Genomic DNA, 25,981 nt, shown 5'->3' with positions numbered 1-25,981 from the left:
TGTAACTAGACCTATCCAAATACCCTGCTGCGTAGATCTCCATACCCAGCTCATTGGCATCGGCCGTATCCGAAAACTATAATGAAACGAGTAAATAAAGAATAAACATACGGGTATCCGGCAAAAAAATAATAAGGATCCTTGATTACATCTCATCCTTTGTAAGTAGCCGAGTTCATCGTGTCCTCCATTTCTCTGTACTAGGGCCTCCGCTTTATAATCATTGATGATACTCGAGTTTTGGAAATTTTTAGTGTGATTCCTGGTATGGATATGGAAAAATTAGAACTACCACAATTCCAGGTTCTGGAGTGCAATAAATTAGCAAGAGTATCATAACATCCCAACCCATTGTTTGCATCAACCTTGTTCTGGAGAGGTTGAACTTTGTAAACAGTCATCCGAAAAAAAACCTGTGATGAAAAATAATAATGAGTAACAGTGTTTGATAACCATTAACGATATATCAAAATTACACATGTGAAGTAAATGTGACAAATCGTGAACGTGAGAATAAAAAATAATAATACTTATCGTGGAATGTTGAGAATACTTGATGTTGCGCCTGAGTAATGGATTTCGACGTAGGAAGCATAATTTATCCTATACATTTCCTGTTCAAGGCGAATATGATACGAACTTGAACTTTGATAATCCTTCAATCATTATAACTCTGACATGTATCGTACGATTCAACTTTTATGCAAGTGTAAACACAAGTGACATTTTTCCTAGCGCTTTTTGCGAATTTACGAGACATTGTCATTACGTATTGTACGTTTCCGGGACTTGTCGAAGATGTACGGAATATTCCCAGGACATTACGGCCATGCATCGTCATTTACCAGGACAATCGCATACAAATTTACTGCAAGCTTCCGGGACAATCACCAAGTAGTAGTAGTTATCCAATATGTCACGTCTTATTGATATGCCATGAGATGACTCGGATTGACTCGGATTAACGCAGTGATTATCAGCTCGACATTGTTGCCTCAAGTCAACGAAGTATGTTTGTGAAACATAGTCTGTGCAAAATACTGAAGTCATACGCATCAATTTTGCATTTGGTACCTGCCACTTCAACTGAATGCTTTGATCTCGCCGATAATTTTGATTTGTTCCGAAAGGTTCTCTTGACTTGTTCAACCCAATCGTTTGTTCTCCAATGGGGTCAATTATCGAATAACAACGCCAAACACTATTGTAGATCTTTCGTATAGAGATCTAGGCCTTTTTGTGTATGTATGTGTCGCTTCCTTCCAAGCCATTTGTCACATACCTATTGCACATCGCCAAGAACGGTTCCTTGAAAATGCAGCTTCTATTCCCTGGTTAAAATTCCATCAGAAACCAATAGAATATGTAACTGAAATGTATAAGAACTTGACGGGATTCTGTCAGCTTTATCCGCACAAGTGATCCAACATTGAATTTCTGTCTGCATCTATCAGTTTCATGTACGCATGACTATGAATTTCAGACGGTATTTATTGGACTTCTAACTGCTTGACGGCGTCTATCCGCAATTTCATATACAAATTCTATCGGCCTCTATCCTCATTCGCTCTTTACAACAAGCCATCCGCTTCTGTTGGCAATTACAGACAGCCCGTCTGTCCGAATGTGTACGCAGCGCTGAGCAGCGTGCGAATTCATCTGGATCTATCCGCAATCGCGTATACAAATTCTATCGGCTTCTATCCGCATTCGCTACCGACAACGAATAACCCTCTTCTGTCCGCAATCGCGTATACAAATTCTATCGGCCTCTATCTGCATCCGATAGATAGCCTGTCTGTCCGGTTTTCATGTATTATCGACACGATGCGTTTTTAATTGCAGCATTTCAATTTCGTAATTTTCACTCTAAAATATAATACCGGTAAACGGGGAATTTGAGTCTGGGTTTTACATGTCGGATTTCGGTTTCTTTCACCCAACTATAGTCAAGGAAAAATAGTTTTGTTAGCCAAAGTTTTCTTCTGTAGAAACCAGAACGATATTTCAGAATTTAAGAAAAATTACTTTTCTTGATAACTTCAGTTTCGCATTCCGGTCACTTGTATAAAAAAATAAATCATTATTAAATGATATAATTTTAAGCAAAGCGGATATACAGTATTTTTTTACATTTATTTTGTCCTTCGTCAATTCAGTCTTTATTATAATTGTATTGTACTATAATAATCAGTGTACACAAATTTTAACTTATGGTAGGATTTTAAACATCTTGAACAAATTTTAACATCAGCCCTGCAAAGAGTAAATATTGTCTGACAAGTTTATAAACCCTGTCTATGCTATATAGCTGTAAATTTTTTTTGTACATAGTTTATCTTAATCTATGATGCAAGGAGATTTGCAAATATATGTCAAATTGTTGACGCTCAGAAATAGCAGTTTCTCTTGGATATCGTCCATGGGGATTCTTCGATATTCATCGCTTCGCCTTACTCTCACAATGTGCGGTACGTGCAATTCTACAACCACATCAATATTCTGTGCATCGATATAGGTCCGACCATCAACGAGTACAAATCCAGTTATTTGAACTATATCCGTTGTGACCAATTGCACTACGGAATCGTTAGTTTTTTTGTTCGGCCGATATCGTGCGCTGTGAAAAGGGGTATTTTTGAATATACACCGAGCGTATATGACTTCCCCGTTATCATGTACGACAGGTTTGCCAAGCAAAACTACATTGTCAGGTGTTATTGTGCAATTCGAAGTGTGAGGACGGCCGGCAAAGAGACGCTTGCAGTAATTCTGGCTTTCTTCCGAGAGTTCCATGTTTTCCCCCAATTTCCATTGGAACATATTTTTATTGAGGTATCCCATTGCGATTTGATCGTCAACCCCTTTCGGTCCATTGACTTGTTGTTTTAGTCTGTAATTGGTACTCTCAAAACTGAAAGCAGAAGTCGTCCACAACGGTCCTGACGATTTCACGGATTTCACCACATGCAGTAAGCTATGTACATTGAATGTCACATATTCTTTTCCGTATAAAATTTCAAATTCAGCTACGAATTTCGTGAGATTCAGTTCGCACTTATTTAAATCTGCTTCGGAAATTTTGTTTTGCAGAAGTATGAACGAACTGTCTACTAAAAGTGATAGGTGTTCCAAAGCAGCGTCTGGTATGAGACCGTCTAAACAAGGGAGGCTGTAGAATAATAACCATGACTGCCATTCAGAAGCTTTCCACTTGCCTCTTTTCGATAATTTTCTCGGCAATCGATGAATTTCGTGTGTAGGAGTCATTCGCATCAATCTATCGTTGATTTGATTTTGAATGGCTGGGGCCAGATAAATTGGACTCCCGGGAGTTGTCCAAATATCCCACAGAAGTTTTATTACACCGAGTAATATGGCGTGCATGTATTCAAAGGGAAATCCCCACACCATATTAAATAGGAGCAACTGTAACAAAATGCTAGCTCCTTTGACGCCATTCACAGGTTTCCGAAGTCGTGTGGCATTTTCTACATCCTCTTTATGAGACTCGTGTGTTCTCCCGTCTGCGTCTACTTCGCCGAATAAATAGCGCACAGCTCCACGTACATAATTCCCATGAGCATAGCACCAACTACAGCTGCGATATCCGTTATATTGTAACCTGCACTGGACAATAGGTCTTGCCACGGAGTCACAAACGCAACACAGTGGTATTATTTTGAAAGTTGTCTTTCGGCCCATGTCATTTTTCAATTTGAGGCCTCGTTCGGTTAGGTGATTTGCCTGTGAAACGAACTGTTGGAGAAAAGTGTTCATCATGGTAGGACTGGGTTCCTTATTTCCAACCCATAATCCAGCTAGAAGGACGTGCTTAAATCGCAGATGGGGAGGTAATTCATTCACAATTAATAGCAATGGCCAACTGCTTCTATTGGAGCTATTAAAAATCGGCATTCCATCTGTATTGAAGTTGTACGTGAGGACATGATCAGCATTCTGAAAATATTCCCCAATTGCCGCTCTATACAGCTCGCTGTCATAAATGTCTGTCATTACGGTCGGTGGTGCACGAGCGAGCGCAGCGTCTCGTGTTATTAAGTTTTCCATTAGGCTCTCACGGATCTTTCGACTACTCAAGAGTTGCTTAAATTGGTACTTCAAATCAATGTAAATGAACCTATTCGGCGATTGCATCGTCAGATTTTGTAGCTGAAGGCACTCTTCGCAAGTAACTGAATTATTTTCAAATTCCCTTTTTGTGATTGGTCCCAAAATAGGTATTTTGCATGAAGAGCAAAAAAAAGTGTAAGTCATAACATCTTCAGGCGGCTCGTACTTCTTTTTGATTTGGAATTTGCTAATTGACCAATTCTCATACCTTGGTCCGGCCAAACATTGTATCATATCCACCAGTGCTTTTCGGGCCTCATGGGATACAGAAAAACGCATACAATATGCCATGACCATTTCCATAACATCCGACACGGACAGAACAGATTGATCAAACATAATATCGTCGTCATTCACACCGTCTTCTCGCCCGACTCGTTCGTGAGGTTCATCTTCTTCCGAAGTTTCAGAATCGTCAAAATTTTGTAAATTGTCGTGCGAATCGTGGGAATCGTCTGATTGTGAGTCATCAGAATTTTCTACATCGGGATCTGTCAAGTGCTCTTCATCCGACACACAGACATCATCATTCTCCTCATGTGACATATTTCCACAGCAGTCATTGCTTAGATCAGGCTCCATCGAAGATGCAGCAGATGATTGATTAGAATCGGAAACACAATGTGACGTATCATCCTCGGTATTTAACAACATATTCTCGCCCGATCCCACAGAATTTTGATCTGAAAACATTAATTGACTAACAATAACTTTGGCACAAGTAATATAATAACGTACAAAGATTGACGTCCCTGTACTCAGCAGAGCAATGTTGGAGAAACCGAATATAATTGGTACCATAATTAGGTGCTTTTTAGGTGCTAATTAGGTGCCCGATTCAAGAATTTGGTGCTTGATTTTTTAATGAGAAAAAATCGATTATTGCCGCGCGCTGCTAGCGGGACGTCATGCTAGCAAAGCACCCCACGTAACTCGACAAGTACCGGGGTTAGGGAGAAGTACACTTCGTACGAATTAAGTGCTTTTTAAGTGCTACTCGGGTACACTATCCAGAATTTCCGGGATTGATTTTTTAATTAGGAATAATCGATTTTTGCCGCGCGCTGCCAGCGGGCCGTCAGGATAGCAGAGCACCCCACGTAACTCGACAAATACCGGGGTAAGGGAGAAGTACTCTCCGTAGGAATTGAGTGCTCTTTAAGTGCTACTCGGGCATGCTATACGGAACTTCCGGGAACGACGTCTTGATGTACTTTCATACATCGTAAACGTTGTTTATTAACACATACATTCTAAAATCACGAGGTACGCTGTATGTATGTATATCAAAATACCAGCAATATTTTTCAATTCTTTCCACATCTCGTTTTTACCACGGCAAAAGTTATTCGATTCCAACCAAGTAAATAACCTTCCGTCTGCACACCTCCGCCACGACCCTCCGACTGCATATAGGGTCAATCTGACCCCAACCGTTTTCCAACCAATTGTATCGTACTAAATGAACCGACTGCGTATTTTGGTGACGGGATGCCATTAGAACAGAGTAGGAATCGGACAATTTGATGACTATGCGTTAATTTTGGTGACTGTCACGAATGTGTATTTGTATGAATCGGTTATTTTGATGACTGGGATTTTTTGGCGTGATCCTGAAAATTCGAAAATTTTGTTGCCAATTTCTGCCCAAGGCGAAACCACAATTGCATAGCTGTGGCTGTTGTGATAGTTTTCCTTTCCCCTGGACTCGCGCGCGAAGCGCGCGACGCCAGTTGCTCAGCAAATTTACAACAAACCTCGTACCTAGGCACCCAAAAAGGTCCGTCATCAGTATATACGATACATGTAAATATATAAATACGCATTATTATTTTTTTTTTTGCACATACAATTGTATTTTACCTATTTTTGGGCACTTCGATTTTAGTATTCTCAAAAATCAACGCTTGGGCCATAAATAAGAACAATTTATTACAAAAAGTGTATGTGCAAAAAAAAATTAATAATGCGTATTTATATATTTACATGTATCATATATACTGATGACGGACCTTTTTGGGTGCCTAGTTACGAGGTTTGTTGTAAATTTGATGAGCAACTGGCCTCGCGCGCTTCGCGCGCGAGTCCATGGGAAAGGAAGGCTATCACAACAGCCACAGCTATGCAATTGTGGTTTCGCCTTGGGCAGAAATTGGCAACAAAATTTTCGAATTTTTGAATTTTCAGGATCACGCCAAAAAATCCCAGTCATCAAAATATCCGATTCATACAAATACACATTCGTGACAGTCACCAAAATGACCGCATAGTCATCAAAGTGTCCGATTCCTACTCTGTTCTAATGGCGTCCCGTCATCAAAATACGCAGTCGGTTCATTTAGTACGATACAATCGGTTGAAAAACGGTTAGAGTCAGATTGACCCTATATGCAGTCGAAAGGTCGTGGCGGAGGGTCGTGGCGGGTGTGTGCAGACGAAGGGTTATTTACTTGGTTGGAATCGAATAACTTTTGCCGTCGTAAAAACGAGATGCGGAAAGAATTGAAAAATTTTGCTGGTATTTTGATATAATACGTATACAGCGTATCTCGTGATTTTAGAATGTATGTGTTGATATACAACGTTTACCATGTATCAAAGTACATCGAGACGTCGATGCCGGAAGTTCCGTATAGCATGCCCGAGTAGCACTTGAAAAGTTCCTAATTCCTACGGAGAATACTTCTCCCTAATCCCGGTACTTGTCGAGTTACATGCGGCGCTCTGCTAGCCTCACGTCCGGCTGGCAGCGCGCGGCAAAAATCGATTTTTACTGATCGAAAAATTGATCCCGTAAATTCTAGATAGTCTACCCGAGTAGCACTTAAAAAGCACTTAATTCCTACGGAGAGTACTTCTCCCTAACCCCGGTACTTGTCGAGTTACGTGGGGTGCTCTGCTAGCCTGACGTCCCGCTGGCAGCGCGCGGCAAAAATCGATTTTTCCTAGTTAAAAAATCAAGCACCAAATTTTGAATCGGGCACCTAATTAGCACCTAAAAAGCACCTAATTATGGTACCAATTATATTCGGTTTCTCCAACATTGCTCTGCTAAGTACAGGGACGTCAAAGATTGAGAACCGAAGAAAATATGAAACAATTACAAGCTGACCCTAAAACGTGTCCTATGTCCCATATTCTAACTTGAATTTTATTTCCAAGAATTTAAAAACCGATATATCGTGATTTTTTTCTCACATAAAACAAAAATGTTTCAAGCATTCTAGGCGAGCTGGATATACAGTAATATCCTTCAAATTCTAAGCAATATACTTTTCGAACTCACGAGTTCATAAATTATTAACTGTAATAATAAAAATCCCTAAGGTGAAGTAGTATAAACTCATATGCATCATCCAAGACAAATGTACGAATTTCGACGTTAATAAATTTTTACGGCTCATTGTAACTATAATTATAGCGTGAGCATAGATGACGCAAAAAAAAGATCTTCCACCTTTTCCAACAGAAATAGCCTATAGATGTTCCGCTTGCAACCTGGTATAGGATAAATTATAGGCGCGTGGTATTGGCGTGTGTTAAAAAAAAAATTGCATACTCCACATTTGTACCAATTAAACGGTCTTTGGTTGGACCAATACCTGATGCGTCGACGTCGGTTTCTGGTGGCGGAACAGTTGCATCAGCAACCCAAAATGAATGAGTCCTCGTAGAAACCCAATGTGGTTGGTACTCTGGATCCAAGAACAGTTTGTAACGTTTACGTGGCTTAGGATCTGCTGCTCTTTCATTTTCCATGTTGGAAATAAATATCCTTTAATTTTATCTCGATGATTCACTGGTATTTATTCCAGATTATCGGAGTTAATTACTGTCACACTGAAAATACATGATAATCAAAGGATATTCACGCAGTCATTCACTAATCCGCACGGAAAATTCCGCGATAGGAAATGATAAATCATAATTTAAGTGTGTTATACAAATTTATAGTTGCAGATCGAAATCATATTCATAATAATTCACTTGATAAATCTTTTAATGCAATTGATACTATTTGATACACTAGTTTTTCTATTCTCGATAATTCAATTCCATTTATGAGTGAATGGGACATTCCACCGCAATCATCAACCAATTTTTCGGCCCGAAAAATTAATGCGATTTGCCTCATAATTATTTTCCTCTTATTCTGTGACCCATCAAGTAAATTAGTAGATTCAACAAGCTTCAGTCCAATAGGACGTACCTTTCACGAGGAATGCGATATCCAATTTTTTTGGACAAAATTTGTATGCGCATTCTTATCGCAGATTTCGAGTCACAATGAAAATTGAAAAAAAAAACTTATGTGTGAAAAACTCTCCGCTTTTCGGATCCATTTTTTAGTTCACATTGACTCTGCCATAACCAATCAAGAATCACGATTTTTGACAAAACAGAAACAGCGATTTCTTTTGCGCCGCAATGTCTTGTCATTGTTTCGAATTTTTATTCTGACAGTTGAGATTTTTCCAGTCATAAAAGAAACAAATTTTCAGAGTGGGAAGGCTGTATAATATAGTAGTCGCGCGTGAGCTACGATTAATTAATAAAGAACGGTAAATAAAATTCTCTTTATTACAATTGTCTTTATAAATCAATCGTACCTAACGCGCGCGACCGCGTAGCCTTTCCATTCTGAAAATTTGTGTTCATGAGTAAAAAAATCTCAGCTGTTAGAATAAAAATTCAAAAGAATGATACAACATTGCGGGGCAATAGAAATCGTTATTCTTTGACAAAAAACGTGTTTTGGAGGTCGTTTGAGCAGAGTAAATGAAAGATAGAAAATAGTTCCGGAAAGCTGAGAGTTTTTCACACAGAAAATATATTTCTTCAAATTTTTATTGTCACGCTAAATATACGATAAAAATACGCATAGCAATTTTGTCTAAAGAACTGGTTAGCATATTCCTCGCCTGAACATGCAGCATACGACGTCCTATATCGGATTGAAACTTGTTGAATTTACTAATTTACTCGAGTCACAGAAAGTAAGGAAAAAAATTTACGCAAATCGAATTTTTCGAGCCCAGACAATGGTTGATAATTCGTGAAGCGCCCAAATAATATCTGAATATTTCAATCATTCGTTATTGTTTTTCATCCTTATTACATTTACATCCCTGCTATTTAGCATCCGAACCTTAGAATAATCACTTGTTATTACCTGTATACAGGGTGTCCCTAAATTGAGGGACACGGACCAGCCAGCGTGATACCTGACTGAAATGCAACCGAGAATTTCTTTACCGGAAGGTCGTCCGACGCATAGTTTTTGAATTATAAGCGATAGCGTTAAGCCAATCAGAGTGCACCATTTCATCTGGATTTGCCGCCACGGAAATTGCTGTTTTGTTCGTCTGGGTGAATTATTATTATTCGGTTACAAAGTAAATATCGGCACCTCCCCTCACTCGCTGTTGTACCCCTTCTCGAGCGCTGACCTCGGTATTGTTGCCGCGGCACACGCTGCCGGCCGCACACCCACGGACGCACACTCGTGTGTGTGAAAATAAGCGAATGCCCAGCTACACAATACTACGAAACACACATCTACGAGTGAAAATAAAAATAAATCTCCAAATAAATCAGCGGATTTAAGATTTAATGTTATAAAACACTTCCAATCATCGATGTATGCATAAAACTAGAGATTTTAGATGATTGATATGCCGTTAGGGTTCATAATTAGTCATTCAATCAATCCGAATTATACTTTCCGAACATTTTCTGTGTCTTTGCAGCATAACTTTTCCACTAGTTTGCAATTCATCATTGACATACGATTCTTCAATAATGCGAGGAAACAACAACTCGCTGAATTGACGTGTCAATAGGTTTGTGAATCAATTACAATTCACCTGAGTTGACACAAAATAACTGAATAAATGAGAATTCACTGAATCACTAAAAATGATAACTGAAATCCTGAGAATTATTTGAGATATAACTGAATTGGGAAGAGTTGTAATGAGTCAAGTTACTTTGAAAAACATTAGATTCGTGCCAAAATTTTATGTTTGGAGAGAAAAATAATTAAATTCAAATAAAAAAGTAATTTTAAATCAAGAAGAAGAAAATTTCCAAATACCTGAATTCAAATGAAGCAATTTGAATTTAATGAATCTATCCGAATTTGAGAAAAAATAATAATTATTATTTGGACCAAAATATTTTGAATAAGACTATGAATTATCAAAATATCCCTTCTGATATTGAGACTACACGCAGAAATTTACCAAATCGATTAATTTTTACCAATTCAATCGAGCCGTGTCCGATTATTTTGTTGAAATTGATTAATCGATACATCGATTATTCTCAGATAAGTGGCCATCACTAGCATTGATCTCAACAATTTCAACGTTACTTGCCACTCCAGACCCACATTGAATCAACGAGGAAATAACTGGGAATTTGAATGACACCATATTTTTTTGAGTTGAATTAATTGAATTCATTCATGTAATTCGACTTCATTTTTCAGGTCCAAATAATAATTATTATTTTTTCTCAAATTCGGATAGATTTATTAAATTCAAATTGCTTCATTTGAATTCAGGTATTTGGAAATTTTCTTCTTCTTGATTTAAAATTACTTTTTTATTTCAATTTAATTATTTTTCTCTCCAAACATAATATTTTGGCACGAATATAAAGTTATTCAAAGTAACTTGACTTATCACAACTCTTCATAATTCAGTTATATCTCAAATAATTCTCATGATTTCAGTTATCATTTTTAGTGATTCAGTGAATTCTCATTTGTTCAGTTATTTTGTGTTAACTCAGGTGAATTGTAATTGATTCACAAACCTATTGACACGTCAATTCAGCGAGTTGTTGTTTCCTCGCATTATTGAAGAATCGTATGTCAATGATGAATTGCAAACTAGTGGAAAAGTTATGCTGCAAAGACACAGAAAATGTTCGGAAAGTATAATTCGGATTGATTGAATGACTAATTATGAACCCTAACGGCATATCAATCATCTAAAATCTCTAGTTTTATGCATACATCGATGATTGGAAGTGTTTTATAACATTAAATCTTAAATCCGCTGATTTATTTGGAGATTTATTTTTATTTTCACTCGTAGATGTGTGTTTCGTAGTATTGTGTAGCTGGGCATTCGCTTATTTTCACACACACGAGTGTGCGTCCGTGGGTGTGCGGCCGGCAGCGTGTGCCGCGGCAACAATACCGAGGTCAGCGCTCGAGAAGGGGTACAACAGCGAGTGAGGGGAGGTGCCGATATTTACTTTGTAACCGAATAATAATAATTCACCCAGACGAACAAAACAGCAATTTCCGTGGCGGCAAATCCAGATGAAATGGTGCACTCTGATTGGCTTAACGCTATCGCTTATAATTCAAAAACTATGCGTCGGACGACCTTCCGGTAAAGAAATTCTCGGTTGCATTTCAGTCAGGTATCACGCTGGCTGGTCCGTGTCCCTCAATTTAGGGACACCCTGTATAGTAGTCACGCCAGTTCCACTCACGCCAACCACTGTGTACGCGATAGCTCGCTAGTTAGCGAGTTGACGCGTTCTCGTTGTAGCACGCGTGGATGGGCCTGAACGCCGGCATACCCCCTCCTCGCCTCATAAGGCTCACGGGCTGTGTGCAGTTGCGCGCGCGGTAGTTCACACGAGCTTCACGACCACGTGTATATTTTGAACTGACGGGTGAATATAATAACACGAGACAATTTCTAAGTTATTACACCGGCATACAGTGTTTGTTCAATATCAACACGTAGCGCGGAGCTACTGGGGATAATGTTCGCGTTGGTGAAGTTCAAAGTGCAATGTTCACGTCACGATATGAAAAACATTGTTCCCGTGACAAAAATTAATCACTTTGATGCCGATAACATCGATCATCGAAAGTATTATAATATCAAGTGTGGACCTGCAGGCTCATACTGCCAGGCTATCATACTCTGTGTTGACGGTAAGTGTATAATAAATAACACCATTATTTATCAGCTATCGGGTTATATATTCTAATACGCGAGCCATATCATCGGTCTGAGAATAATACTACATATGCCGAACGGATGTTTTGTAGTGAGATTTTTTAATTGAATTACCAATTAGACCTATATATATTAAATAATTATACACAAAGAAAACCGAAATTCATTCATTTTTTTTATATTCCGGACGTTTGATAATTCATACATTCCGTTACTTATTATGCAAGTATTTACAATTATGGTATATTTTTTTTTATCGCTATAAAATGAGAAAAATACAACTTCGAGTGAAGTTAAAAAAATGTTAATATAATCGATAAATCCTCACTGTTCGCAGAACTATACGACAGGCCCTCAAATGTTTATATGAGCGATATATTATCCTAATTCCCATCATATATACGCGTATATTAACATTTGAAAGAAAGTATCAAAGGACACCGCCGCCCTGAGCGTCAAAGACGGCGGTGCGCATGAATTGTCTATTTATTTTCGACAGTAAATATTCGTGTTTGATGATAAAATTCATACCGCCGATTTGGGGATGAGCTAGGAGCATTGACACAATTTTTCAGACTTTTGACACCTCTCTAAAAGGGGGAAATAACTTATGATTCGACATGCACCAGTCAGCTGAACATGTTTTTTTTTCAATGCTGAAATAATAGAAATTAATTCATGTATTTCAAATCATTCTTGTTTTATTCTAACTTTCCTTTGTCATTTCACATTATATGTCATGAAATTATACTTTTTTTCATCAATTTTTTATTGTAAATTAGATTTTTCACTTCGAAGGTTTGTTATTCTGGTTATTCCGTCGGTTATTTCAGTTGATCCCTTGATTCAGGATTTCGATGTACTCGAAAACTGACCAACGAAATCATTACATACTTTCGCAATGAATTATCAAGAAATTATTAGACAGTGGAAAGTCATTTTTTTTGTCATAAAAATCAAGTTTATTTTTTTCAAAAGCAATATTTAGCGGGCTTGCTCAATGCTTAACAAGTTCGCATTTTTTCGACATCCGAACAATGATCCAACGTTACATGGAACAAATTTGGATTGCCAGTAGTTATTTATGATCGTCACTTGAAGAATTCACGATAATTCATGTTTAAATCATTATCACAAACCAGAGTGAAAATATAATGTATAGGATGGTGTGCTATTTTGAACACGTTTGATTATTCTGTTTTCAGACACTATTGAAAAATTACGAGCGAAAAGTGGAGAGAAAAGGCAAGTTGCACCTCCTTCGAATTTGATTTTGTCAGCTTCGGAAATATCTTCAGAAGACTCCGACGCATTAGCTAAACGTGCGAAAAAGGTATATAGGTACATATAGATACGAAGCTGACGATGTTGTTGTTGTTTACTACCAGATGTTGCAGCACCTACACAAAGGTGTATATGGGGCATTCCAGCCATAATCACCCAAGATTGGACTGAACGTTTTTTTTAATAATTTTTGTATAGTTTTACACGATGGAGGTCTATATTGTGTATGTCAAAGGAGTGTCATGGCAGGAGTTGTGTATGTCATGGCATCTATGAATTAATTCTTTTAGATTTTTACTTTGAACCGTTTTCTCAGTATAAATATTACAAACGTCGACTAGTATACATCCTTCGATCTTCTTGCAACGAAGCACGGGTATTCCACGTCGAAAATAGTATATTTCGATACAAGAGGGCAAACAAGCGTTTTGCGCAGTACGAGTCTGAAGGCAGCACGAAGCCGAGGCTTCGTGCGCCCTTCAGACGAGTAGTGCGCAAGAAGCGAGTTTGGCCTCGCGTATCGAACACTATTTTTCTTTGTGAATGTATGCGAAAGTCCGCGCTGTGCAGTGCTTGGGGGCAGCGAAAGCCGGCTTCAGCTCACCGCGCGTGAGAATAAAATTTTGCCTACCGCTAGGCGGTACGCAAAACATTTTGCCCACCGCTTGCGGTGGGCAAAGTATTTTGCGCATCGCCTGATGGTAGGAAAAATTATTCTCACGCGCGGTGCGCGAAGGCCGGGCTTTGGGTGCCTCCTAGCGGTGGGCAAACGAGGATTTCGCATGCATGTGTAAAGAAAACTCAATTTTTGACGCCTAGACCATTTACTCTTTCTATGACTTTACCTACAATTCAGATTAAAAAATCGTTTTTCAGTGCCCATAAATATTGGTGTTAGTGATCATAGTCTATATTATGGCTTTTCCTGTTCGGAAATATCATATCTCATCCCATTAGGTTCAGAAAATTACTGATAAAAAGTTTATTATTAGAAATATACTGATTTAAAAAGTTTATTATTAAAAAAATTAAAATTTATGAATTTTTGCAACCCAGTAGGATGAGATATGATATTTTCGAACAGAAAAAGCCATAGTGTAGACTCTGATCACTAACACCAATATTTATGGGCACTGGAAAACGATTTTTTGATCTGAATTGTAGGTAAAGTCGTAGAAAGAGTGAATATATGGTCCACGATGGTCTAGGCGTCAAAGGTTGAGTTTTTCGACGTAGAATACCTGTGCTTCGTTGCAGGAAGATCGAAGGTTGTATATTAATCGACGTCTGTAATATTTATCCTGAAAAACCGGTTCCAACTAAGAATCTGAAAAAATTCATAGATGCTTCTTTGATGTACACGATATAGAACTACATCGTGTAAAATTATAAAAAAAGAATAATAAAAAAACGTCGAGTCAAATCTTGGATGATTATGGCTGGAGTACCCCATATAGATAATGATTTCATGATTGTACGCTTATTTCATAAAGGCACCATCGCGTCATGAATCTCAGAAGATAAAACTAAAGTTGAATGAAAAATTAGAAGCACTTCGACAAAAACACGTTGCAGAAGATACGATGACACCTGTAGGAAATGAAGTGAACACTATTGAAGATGATCAGGAGAATATCGAACCTGGTGAAGTCCACAATGATAAAAAGAATATGAAAAAAAGTGGCCCGATTAAACGAAAAGCTACGGTAGGTTACTTTGAAGATTTTTTTTTTTTTTTTTGCAGTTTTGAATATATCTCTGAGCACGAATGTTACAAGTCATCACACTATGCTTTATCAGTGGAACTTATTGCAATTGAGATTCTTAGATGAGATATGAAATTCAATCTCGATCAATAATTGTTTCTATTGTAAATTTTTTGAAAGTAGCTTCATGGATTTAATGATCAAGTTCGGCCCACTGGCCTGTCCCCAATTTTTGTCTTTGATAGACAAGGTTAGGCTGTATCAAATATAGGTACGTCTTTCAATATTTCAACCCACTAATGATGCAGAACTAACGTTACATATTTTTTGCAACATCTGCTTCTAAAGTATGATTTTCGAAGTACGTGTAGCGTGCGTAAAGTGCCTTATTCCTACCCTCAGGCGAAAATGAGGCACTTGCATTACGCGCGCCACACAGGTTACTAAAATCCTATTTTCCCCTATTGCAGGAATGATGAAAAATAGCATGTACAACACGTGTAGATTGGCCGATAGCCAGCTCGTGTGAAAGCAGCTCTCGCCTTCGGCGCGCACTACCAACCTCACACACTAGACGGAAATCGACCCTACTCCACACTGTCACACGATGCACTATTCCGTTCAGCCGTTGTATATTTGTATGTTTTACAGGATGCAGACGGCTGCGGTTCAGGGAAAAAATCTACAAGATCTCACGAATCCTTCGGTGAACCAGTGGCTGAGAAAATGACCAAACCACAGAAGCCCAATTCATCGGTAAATATTATAGAGTAACCCATACGCACTTTATGATGATAAATGACATGCTCGTTTTCACATTTACGATATGTAGGCTGATAAAGTGAGAGAGGCTCAAAGCTCTATTCTGACGGAGCCTAATGCGATGACACCAGACGATGTAGAACTTAGCAAAAACAAGCAGTCGGTGAGTGCTTCAAATGAAAGCCATGTTTGATTATGTAATTGTATATGCTATGTACATTATTTGCAGCCGGATAGTGGTCTTGATGTAGGTAAAAAATCCGCTCAGTCTCCCAAAGCCTTAGATAAACCAATGGTCGAAAAAATAGTTAAACCTGCAAAGAAGCCCGATTCGTCTGTAAATATAGAGTAACTCATACACACTTATTGTTACGGTGAATCAATGCTCATTTTCATAATTATAAAATGCAGGCTGTTAAAAAGAAGGGAAATCGAAGCAGTAGTATGACGGCGAAGGACAGTAATACATCAGCGGCACGAAAGACGACCGATAATACCCTGGACAGCAAAAACATGAATTCGGTAATTGGTTCAATCGCATATTTCGAACTGAAATTCTATTAGGTACCCGTTATATTCCCGATGAGCAGTTTGGGCTCCATTGCGGACTGCGTAATGATATGAAAGAAGCCCAGAATAATGATTCCGTCTGTATAGTGATTTCAAATTAGTTATTTTCACAGACATCACTGACATTCAATACTGTGTGTTAAATTGCTAAACTTTATTTGGAACTTGCATCTTTTTCACAAAATTGTTCGAGAATTATTGCGATGTATGAAAAATTTTCCAATCCTAAAATTGTACAGCAGAAATTCGCTCAAGAAAGATCCAAGACAAATTCTTTTACAAATCTGTACGTCGTTTTGTCCATGTGTAGACTATACATTGATATTGAAAAAAAACTATTATACATACGTATACCTCGCAGTAGTTAATCAAGTTGGTGAATCTTTTCCAATGTAGTTACGTGACTGATGCAACGAACAAATGACGTATCAAAAAAATATATATATATATATATATATATATTTTGTTGAATTGTGTTATGCATACGAAATTGATGGTTGGATTGGACCTGAATGACATATGTGATGATAGTAATTGAATTGGTAATTTTACAGGGATGTGATGACCTTAGTCATGCAGACCTCTTGCAACAGATTAAAAATCTAAAGGCGAAATGTTCCAAAGATGAAACTACGATTGCCAGTCAAAATTTAATGATGAAGGAACTTACAACACTGAACATGGAACTGCAGCGCGATGTCATCCAGTATTTCAAAGAATTCAAAGGTACGCATACATTATTCATTGACAATTGATTTGACAGATATGCAGACCAAGGTAGGCAGTGTAAATCGATTGTAGATTATGTAATTGATCGTTCAAAATGTTCTTAAGCCTACACAGCACTACGATTATTATTGACTGTTTGAAAAACCTTCTTTACTGAAGGTGGGGGGCTGGGGTGGGGGGCGTCACGTGTAACGCCACGCCAGGCGCGTTACGCTGCGTCCGTCACGCTGGGCCCGTTACGCTCAGAGGGGCGGGGAGGGTAGGAGGTTTTACGCTGGGCCATGACAATTGTTACTATAGAGATTGGTTGCCATGGTAACCGTTACCATGGTGGCAACCGATTTCCATGGTAACGGTTACCATGGCAATCGTTACTATAATGATTGGGTACCATGGTAATCGTTACTATGATGATTGGTTACCAGAGTAATCGTTACTATAGAGATCGGTGGGGGTTTCCGGAAATTCCTGGGGTATTTTGGGTTATGCTCCATTTCCCAGTGAAGGGGAGGTGGGAGGGGATCCTGACACGGTGGCAAAACAAATTTGCGAAACTACGAAAATTGCTCGAAATATACAATAACCTTACGTTTTCTGATTGAGAATTTTGTTAAAGGGGTTTTTCAAACCAGCTTTTAGCTATGTTGGTGGGAGGAAAGCTAAAAGCGGTTCAATTTGAACTGTCTCGAAGAGGCAGGTTTTCATTATTTTTCGACTATAAATTGGTACATATGCGGCCGCACATGGTCAGTCCTGCCGAAATCATTACCTTTTATATGGCGGGTTGTAGAAGCATCAGCTAACTGTCGATCGTCTATTGCACAAGTATCTAACAATCGAGAACAAGAATCACTTTCATTTTCCTACTTTTCACGACGGCTTATCAGTTTTTATTGTGCTCAAAGTTTATGAAGCGTTGAAAAAAAAGAAAGTAGATTTCTATACAATTTTGGAAGTATAGTATCTTTAGCTCGGCTATTTCTCGGGAAATAATTGTTTGAAACATGATGATACCATCGCATTCATAGCTGTCAATATTCAAGATACCACAGATCAGATTTCATGTAATCCAAAGAATGCCCTCCACCGGCTGCTTGGTTTGAACGCGAGGGGGAAGTGACTCGTTGATTCGAATTACGAATAGGTCCATAAATTGACGAGAATTTACAGCGGCTTGATTAAATAATAAAAATTAACACAGAAAAAAAATTAAACAAGATCAAAAAACTGTACGTGAATTATCGAACCTCCGAAAGAAAATTGAAATTGAATTGAAAAAAATAAGGTCAACTCATTTGAAGACACAGAAAGTACCAAAGAAAGATTGAAATATTCAGATATTCACCCCAATGAGTATATTATCGATAATTATTCTCGAAGAAATAAATCAAATAAGAAAAAACAAAATCACACAAACAATTGGATTAAATGAAACGAACTCATTTGACTGATCAGAAATACGAATAAAAATCACAAAAACAATAAGATATTTACTCTAGTTGAAGTGAATTATCGAGAATCGTTCGAAAACAAGTGAATGATTGGAATTATTCAAAATTAGGTTACAATTGCAATAAATAAATTCGAGTTTGATTCATTAATTTCAACTATTTCATCCCAAATAATCAATTTGTCACTGGAATCTTGAGGTATTTTCCCCTTAGCGTGAAACAAAACCTGAAATGAATTATCATAAGTATCAGTCACTGAGTAGTATATACGTGTCCACAGTTATGTCGGAACAATATGACGGAGTCATACGTAACTTGGAAGGTTGTAATGCACCACCACCTGGACATATTTCAAACGACAAGGTAAGTTTGCACACTGACGAGGCAATGGTAATGTATTTACATGAATTAATTGTCGACCATATACCATTTCACAGATTCATTTGGGACATAACGTATGGATCCCCTATAGTACGTACAATGGTGCCGTCAACAGGGCAAAGTCGAATCAGATGTTCGTGAAGGAAATCGCCGTAGCAGTATTTGGATACGACGTTCTGAAAAATAGCAGTATCACTGGTACACAATCAAATAAATTCAAAGACAAACCGGCAAAAGCAAAATTGGATGAAACAAAGATGCTCGCTATAAGTGGTACGTCTTTCATCATCTGGACTACATTATCAAGCCTATACATACACATCCCCAGAGATAAACCCGAGTAGGAAAAGTAACTGTGTTAGTATGCAGTAAGGAATACCTGTATTCCACAACGGAGATAATACCCTATTGGCATAATAGCGCATACGTATTCAATCTAAGTATCTGTTACCCAAAACCATTGTTTGTGATCCTTTTTCGCAATTCAAGCGCGATGATGATGAGTCTGATTATACGCCAGCTCGCGTATTCGTAATATCGTCATTCTTGGCCCGCAGACAGGCATATATACTGAATCGCCTCCGAATCGTTTTCCGAACTTACGCACAATATAACCAATTCTTACAGATATCTACCGTCACCGCTTACTGGCCATACAGAAGGCTTCTGAATTCAATACGCAAATGGAATTATCAAAAGTAAACCTTTACGTCACTAGGAAGATATCCGACCTAAACAAACTGAAAAAGACTGATAAGCCATCGACATCATCGATGACATCAAGTGTACCCGGTAAATTAAAACTTGATCATGATAGAGTGCACGTAATTAAATACATTTAACCATAGCGCTACATATCGCCTTAGCATGTATAATCATGAGATTTCATCGGTGTTGTACATTTGTACGAACCATCTCCACTTTCCTACAGTTGACATTTGAGTTTACCACTAACCATATTCTTATTATACATATATAGACATATATTGGCGCTTCTGTGATATTGATTATTTATATCTGTCTCTAGAAGAGGATGATCAGAAATCAGACGCGGGGGATGATATAGGCACCAACTCCAACATTACTGACGATGTCGGAAACTCCCCTATTAGGATACTTGAAGATCATGACAATAAAGAAGAAAATACAGGTTTGTCAGTTTATAACGTCAGATTAACATATGTAAACTTCGTAGGAAACGAAAACCGTGCCACTTATGAAGACTTCTGCTTTTCAACATACTTGTTAGATGCGGAACACACGCCGAATGAGGAACTCAGCGAGTAAGAGCGAGAGTCAGTCACGTAGAGACAGTCACGGGATGATTTTGTCATATTTGTATTCTCGCAATAAAAACAATTCAAAGAAAAATTATCTCTGCGACGTATGGCTCATTCTAGGTGTATATACTTCACTCCCGCTTATTATGTACATGTATGTTATTTCAGTGCATAGGTGGATGTTAATATATTGCAGGCTTGAAACAAATGAAAGACGTCATCGGGTGATCGATCTTGCTCCTGCCGTGGGACCTATATTCAGCTTTCTCGCGATCACGACAAGGTCACACGTTTGATTTCACATCGATTTGCAGTTTGTTTTTGGTATACAGGGTGTCCCTAAATTGAGGGACACGGACCAGCCAGCGTGATACCTGACTGAAATGCAACCGAGAATTTCTTTACCGGAAGGTCGTCCGACGCATAGTTTTTGAATTATAAGCGATAGCGTTAAGCCAATCAGAGTGCACCATTTCATCTGGATTTGCCGCCACGGAAATTGCTGTTTTGTTCGTCTGGGTGAATTATTATTATTCGGTTACAAAGTAAATATCGGCACCTCCCCTCACTCGCTGTTGTACCCCTTCTCGAGCGCTGACCTCGGTATTGTTGCCGCGGCACACGCTGCCGGCCGCACACCCACGGACGCACACTCGTGTGTGTGAAAATAAGCGAATGCCCAGCTACACAATACTACGAAACACACATCTACGAGTGAAAATAAAAATAAATCTCCAAATAAATCAGCGGATTTAAGATTTAATGTTATAAAACACTTCCAATCATCGATGTATGCATAAAACTAGAGATTTTAGATGATTGATATGCCGTTAGGGTTCATAATTAGTCATTCAATCAATCTGAATTATGCTTTCCGAACATTTTCTGTGTCTTTGCAGCATAACTTTTCCACTAGTTTGCAATTCATCATTGACATACGATTCTTCAATAATGCGAGGAAACAACAACTCGCTGAATTGACGTGTCAATAGGTTTGTGAATCAATTACAATTCACCTGAGTTGACACAAAATAACTGAATAAATGAGAATTCACTGAATCACTAAAAATGATAACTGAAATCCTGAGAATTATTTGAGATATAACTGAATTGGGAAGAGTTGTAATGAGTCAAGTTACTTTGAAAAACATTAGATTCGTGCCAAAATTTTATGTTTGGAGAGAAAAATAATTAAATTCAAATAAAAAAGTAATTTTAAATCAAGAAGAAGAAAATTTCCAAATACCTGAATTCAAATGAAGCAATTTGAATTTAATGAATCTATCCGAATTTGAGAAAAAATAATAATTATTATTTGGACCAAAATATTTTGAATAAGACTATGAATTATCAAAATATCCCTTCTGATATTGAGACTACACGCAGAAATTTACCAAATCGATTAATTTTTACCAATTCAATCGAGCCGTGTCCGATTATTTTGTTGAAATTGATTAATCGATACATCGATTATTCTCAGATAAGTGGCCATCACTAGCATTGATCTCAACAATTTCAACGTTACTTGCCACTCCAGACCCACATTGAATCAACGAGGAAATAACTGGGAATTTGAATGACACCATATTTTTTTGAGTTGAATTAATTGAATTCATTCATGTAATTCGACTTCATTTTTCAGGTCCAAATAATAATTATTATTTTTTCTCAAATTCGGATAGATTCATTAAATTCAAATTGCTTCATTTGAATTCAGGTATTTGGAAATTTTCTTCTTCTTGATTTAAAATTACTTTTTTATTTGAATTTAATTATTTTTCTCTCCAAACATAAAATTTTGGCACGAATCTAATGTTTTTCAAAGTAACTTGACTCATTACAACTCTTCCCAATTCAGTTATATCTCAAATAATTCTCAGGATTTCAGTTATCATTTTTAGTGATTCAGTGAATTCTCATTTATTCAGTTATTTTGTGTCAACTCAGGTGAATTGTAATTGATTCACAAACCTATTGACACGTCAATTCAGCGAGTTGTTGTTTCCTCGCATTATTGAAGAATCGTATGTCAATGATGAATTGCAAACTAGTGGAAAAGTTATGCTGCAAAGACACAGAAAATGTTCGGAAAGCATAATTCAGATTGATTGAATGACTAATTATGAACCCTAACGGCATATCAATCATCTAAAATCTCTAGTTTTATGCATACATCGATGATTGGAAGTGTTTTATAACATTAAATCTTAAATCCGCTGATTTATTTGGAGATTTATTTTTATTTTCACTCGTAGATGTGTGTTTCGTAGTATTGTGTAGCTGGGCATTCGCTTATTTTCACACACACGAGTGTGCGTCCGTGGGTGTGCGGCCGGCAGCGTGTGCCGCGGCAACAATACCGAGGTCAGCGCTCGAGAAGGGGTACAACAGCGAGTGAGGGGAGGTGCCGATATTTACTTTGTAACCGAATAATAATAATTCACCCAGACGAACAAAACAGCAATTTCCGTGGCGGCAAATCCAGATGAAATGGTGCACTCTGATTGGCTTAACGCTATCGCTTATAATTCAAAAACTATGCGTCGGACGACCTTCCGGTAAAGAAATTCTCGGTTGCATTTCAGTCAGGTATCACGCTGGCTGGTCCGTGTCCCTCAATTTAGGGACACCCTGTATGTATAATAGCGCATATTAGTATAAATGCTGGGCAGTAGTGTTCAGATATGCCTACCCACATCCCTACAAAAAATGTCGGATGAAGATATAAGGTACTATCCGAATTCAATATGGTTTTTGTATCCTCATTGTATGTGAACCTATCGGAATGTATAGGTTTACGATAGGTCCAGATACAAATCGCTACGAACCGGATACATTCGGATAGGTTCGCATACAATACGGATACGAAAACCATACTAAATTGGGATAGTACCGTATATCTTCATACGACATTTTTTGTAGGGATTGGATTAACCCATTCCTGCGCAAAGACCAAAAACGACTCAGTTTTTTGTCTCTGCGCAGTAACAAGTCAGCCGGACGTGGGCAGTAGGCATATATGAACATTACTGTATGAAAACAATAAATCACATTTTGTCCATGATCTGAATACTGACGGGATGAAAACTTTGATTTTCAACCAAAAAAGTAATTCAGGGTTGATTTGTCATTCCAAAGGTACTGCTATTTTCTCAATACGTACGTGATCATGGGCAACACCAGGGTAGATACATTGATAGAAATAGACGGAATGAAATAGTTCATCAGCAGCGCATAGATGCGGACAGAATGCATCTGTGGACCGTATTTAAACCAGTGCTGATAGAGGTACATTAGAAACCGATAGAATCCATCTGCGCGTTATTCCAGGTGGACAACGTCTGCGTATAGAAAACCGGTAGATGCGGATAAAAATTCTGTCCATTTAATAGCAAAATGCGTATAGAATCGGACACGAGTGGATAGGAATTCTGTCTGCTGTTGCACATAGATGCGTATAAGAACGGGCATATCCAACTGCTTCTGTCTGAAATTACCGTGACAAAAACACACTCGATTCAGACAGGATTCGTCTTCTGTCTGTTTCTGATGGAATTTTAACCAGGGTTCAACTATTGTTTGACTCAAGGGAGTGCATTTATAAAAGTGTCCTATGTTTCATGTATAATATGCTACTCAGGGTCCAAATCACATATGGCGAGTCGCCATATTATAATCCAAGTAGTCGATTGAAAATAACATCATAGGTATTATACCAGAGTCCACAAACGGGAAGTAGGAAAAAAAAATTCGCATCACTGTATTTACCGCAATTGAGGGCGGAACAGGCGAATATGACGCGAACGTGAATTTCAATAATCCCCTGATCATTCAAACTTTGATGTTTATCGTACGATTTAACTTACATGCAAGTGTAAAATCAAGTAAGATTTCTCTGAGCCCCTTTTGCGAATTTCCGAGACAATCTGGTTACATATCGTACGTTTCCGGGACTTGCCAAGGATATACTGAATGTTCCCAGGACATTGAGGCCATGCAGTGTCAATTAGCAGGACAATCGCATACAATATTTACTGCTAACTTCCGGGACAATATCAATTATCATTAAGTTCCGAGACACGATTTTCATAAGCATTTGTGTCTCGGTAGTTCACAGTATACGACTGAGTTTGGAACGGTTCTACATTTTCAAATTCTGTTTGCGGATTCACTTAGAAAATCAAATTTTCATTCTGATTCACTAATTGTATATACCTGTTAAAAATGTCCCGGTAGTTGACAATTGACATACATAAATACATATATATATATATATACATATATATATATGTATACAATCCTCTTACGATACTGTGAATGTAGATTTGAATTCCCTAATGATTATCGCATTTGATTAGTATGTTAACAAAGTTTTTCGACTGGTTTCAACTTTACTGTATTCCGTATCATCATATTCATAAAAATTCTGGAAAAATTTTAGAATCGTAACAAAAAAAAAATGATTGGATGGAACAGAGAACCGTCAGACTCCCCACCCAATTCACCGCCACGATCGCCGACTTATAAGCGGGTGTGCAGAGAGGTGGGTTACGATGAGGAGGAGGATGATGATGAAATGATCGATAGTGATGCCGATACGTTCATTATCGACACCAAGCCATGTTTTGGCAACAGTGCTGGTGATGATGATCGCGAGTTTGAGCGAAATTTTGCTGGCGAGCATCATCATTTCGAATCATCACCATCACCGACTGATGTGGAGGATGAGGAGGGGGAGGATGAGGAGGAGGAGGGTGAGGAGAAGGATGAGGGGGAGGCGGACGTGGAGGGTGTATGGAATGACGACGATGTTGATGAGGGGCGGGTGGAGTTTGCTAATGATTTTGACGGTTGTGAAGATGTACACGTCAGATTCAGATTGCTTCTTGATGAGATTGATCAAATCCATCAAATGCTGGGAGACATCGATAGAGCTGACGATGATGGCTATTATTCATTAAAATTAAAAAACAGTAAAATAAAATTTTAGTATCTTCCATACTTTCGTCGCATCACTCATTTTGAATGTGTGGAAACTTTTTTGAGTTGGAGATTTATCATGTATATAAATGGTGAGTGCAGCAGCATCAACTCTTCTATTTCGGTTTGCTCTTTTTACAGATTTTTCATCACGAGTCAATTTCGAAAAAATGGCATCTCATTTCCATCACGAGTATGATTCAAGTGATGACGATGATGGTGACGAATGGGCAATCGTTGATTGGGGTGAGGATGAAGAGGCTGAGGAAGAGATAATTATAGGCTTTTCCGAAGCAACACGCTAGTTCTCGTTGGAGGAGCTTCGGGAACTCGTTGAAGACGCGCGAGCTGCTCGAGTGAGGCCAAACAGCCAACATTATATGTATAAATTACGGGGATATATGTGTGGAATCCGCTCTGTAAATTAGCGGCATTCTTTTTCACGTTTTACATTCTTTAATCCTAATCTCTGCGTGGACATTTTAGTCACGTTTTAAGGTCATAAACTACTCAACTGCTGGAAGTTCCCATCCCTTATTGACGAATTGCGTCGACTGATTTGCAAAAAAGGATACTCCGTACGCCGGTCTGCCACATCTGGCAGCCAGTCTTGCAATCTCGACAAATTCTCTACTTTCTACTCGTAAATACCTTTGCCTACCTACCAATCCTCTAATCTTCACTTTTCGTTCCTTGTTTTTTTATGACGTGTA

General features: G+C 38.2%; 3 protein-coding genes across 4 annotated transcripts; 2 read left to right on the top strand and 1 right to left on the bottom strand.

Annotated features, from left to right (window-relative positions):
* Positions 1–1,348: 1,348 nt before the first annotated feature.
* LOC124308915 (uncharacterized) lies at positions 1,349–8,783 on the bottom strand. The gene is made up of 2 exons (XM_046772083.1): positions 7,737–8,783; positions 1,349–4,817 (listed from the first exon to the last, which is right to left on the bottom strand). The coding sequence occupies exons 1-2, from the start codon at positions 7,891–7,893 to the stop codon at positions 2,341–2,343; spliced, it is 2,634 nt and encodes an 877-aa protein (XP_046628039.1). The 5' UTR covers positions 7,894–8,783; the 3' UTR covers positions 1,349–2,340.
* A 2,878-nt stretch (positions 8,784–11,661) lies between these two features.
* Positions 11,662–20,355, top strand: LOC124308926 (uncharacterized). Of its 2 annotated transcripts, XM_046772097.1 has the most exons (13): positions 11,662–12,100; positions 13,331–13,458; positions 14,903–15,115; positions 15,767–15,871; positions 15,948–16,040; positions 16,107–16,214; positions 16,289–16,399; positions 17,002–17,173; positions 18,908–18,990; positions 19,065–19,281; positions 19,636–19,800; positions 20,036–20,158; positions 20,258–20,355. In XM_046772097.1, exons 1-13 carry the CDS (start codon positions 11,926–11,928, stop codon positions 20,293–20,295), a joined length of 1,731 nt encoding a protein of 576 aa, XP_046628053.1. In that variant the 5' UTR covers positions 11,662–11,925; the 3' UTR covers positions 20,296–20,355. The 2 variants fall into 2 exon arrangements, with proteins under 2 accessions (XP_046628053.1, XP_046628054.1); XM_046772098.1 differs by lacking the exon at positions 11,662–12,100 and having other exon boundaries at positions 13,175–13,466; positions 20,036–20,355.
* A 4,392-nt stretch (positions 20,356–24,747) lies between these two features.
* LOC124309455 (ciliogenesis-associated TTC17-interacting protein-like) lies at positions 24,748–25,573 on the top strand. The gene is made up of 2 exons (XM_046773118.1): positions 24,748–25,261; positions 25,410–25,573. The coding sequence occupies exons 1-2, from the start codon at positions 24,748–24,750 to the stop codon at positions 25,571–25,573; spliced, it is 678 nt and encodes a 225-aa protein (XP_046629074.1).
* The last annotated feature ends 408 nt before the right edge of the window (positions 25,574–25,981 follow it).

Source organism: Neodiprion virginianus, chromosome 7, assembly GCF_021901495.1.
Source record: "Neodiprion virginianus isolate iyNeoVirg1 chromosome 7, iyNeoVirg1.1, whole genome shotgun sequence".
NCBI lineage: Eukaryota > Metazoa > Arthropoda > Insecta > Hymenoptera > Diprionidae > Neodiprion > Neodiprion virginianus.
Note: the sequence above shows the minus strand (reverse complement) of the source record. Positions and strands in the feature narration are given on the sequence as shown.

Coding starts and splice junctions, on each gene's coding strand:
- LOC124308915 (XM_046772083.1), bottom strand. CDS start 7,893: ATGGAAAATGAAAGAGCAGCAGATCCTAAGCCACGTAAACGTTACAAA. Junction 4,818..7,736: donor AACCGACGTCGACGCATCAG/GTATTGGTCCAA, acceptor TAATGTTTTCAG/ATCAAAATTCTGTGGGATCG.
- LOC124308926 (XM_046772097.1), top strand. CDS start 11,926: ATGTTCGCGTTGGTGAAGTTCAAAGTGCAATGTTCACGTCACGATATG. Junction 16,041..16,106: donor TTAGCAAAAACAAGCAGTCG/GTGAGTGCTTCA, acceptor CATTATTTGCAG/CCGGATAGTGGTCTTGATGT. Junction 16,215..16,288: donor CAAAGAAGCCCGATTCGTCT/GTAAATATAGAG, acceptor TATAAAATGCAG/GCTGTTAAAAAGAAGGGAAA.
- LOC124309455 (XM_046773118.1), top strand. CDS start 24,748: ATGATTGGATGGAACAGAGAACCGTCAGACTCCCCACCCAATTCACCG. Junction 25,262..25,409: donor TTCATTAAAATTAAAAAACA/GTAAAATAAAAT, acceptor CTCTTTTTACAG/ATTTTTCATCACGAGTCAAT.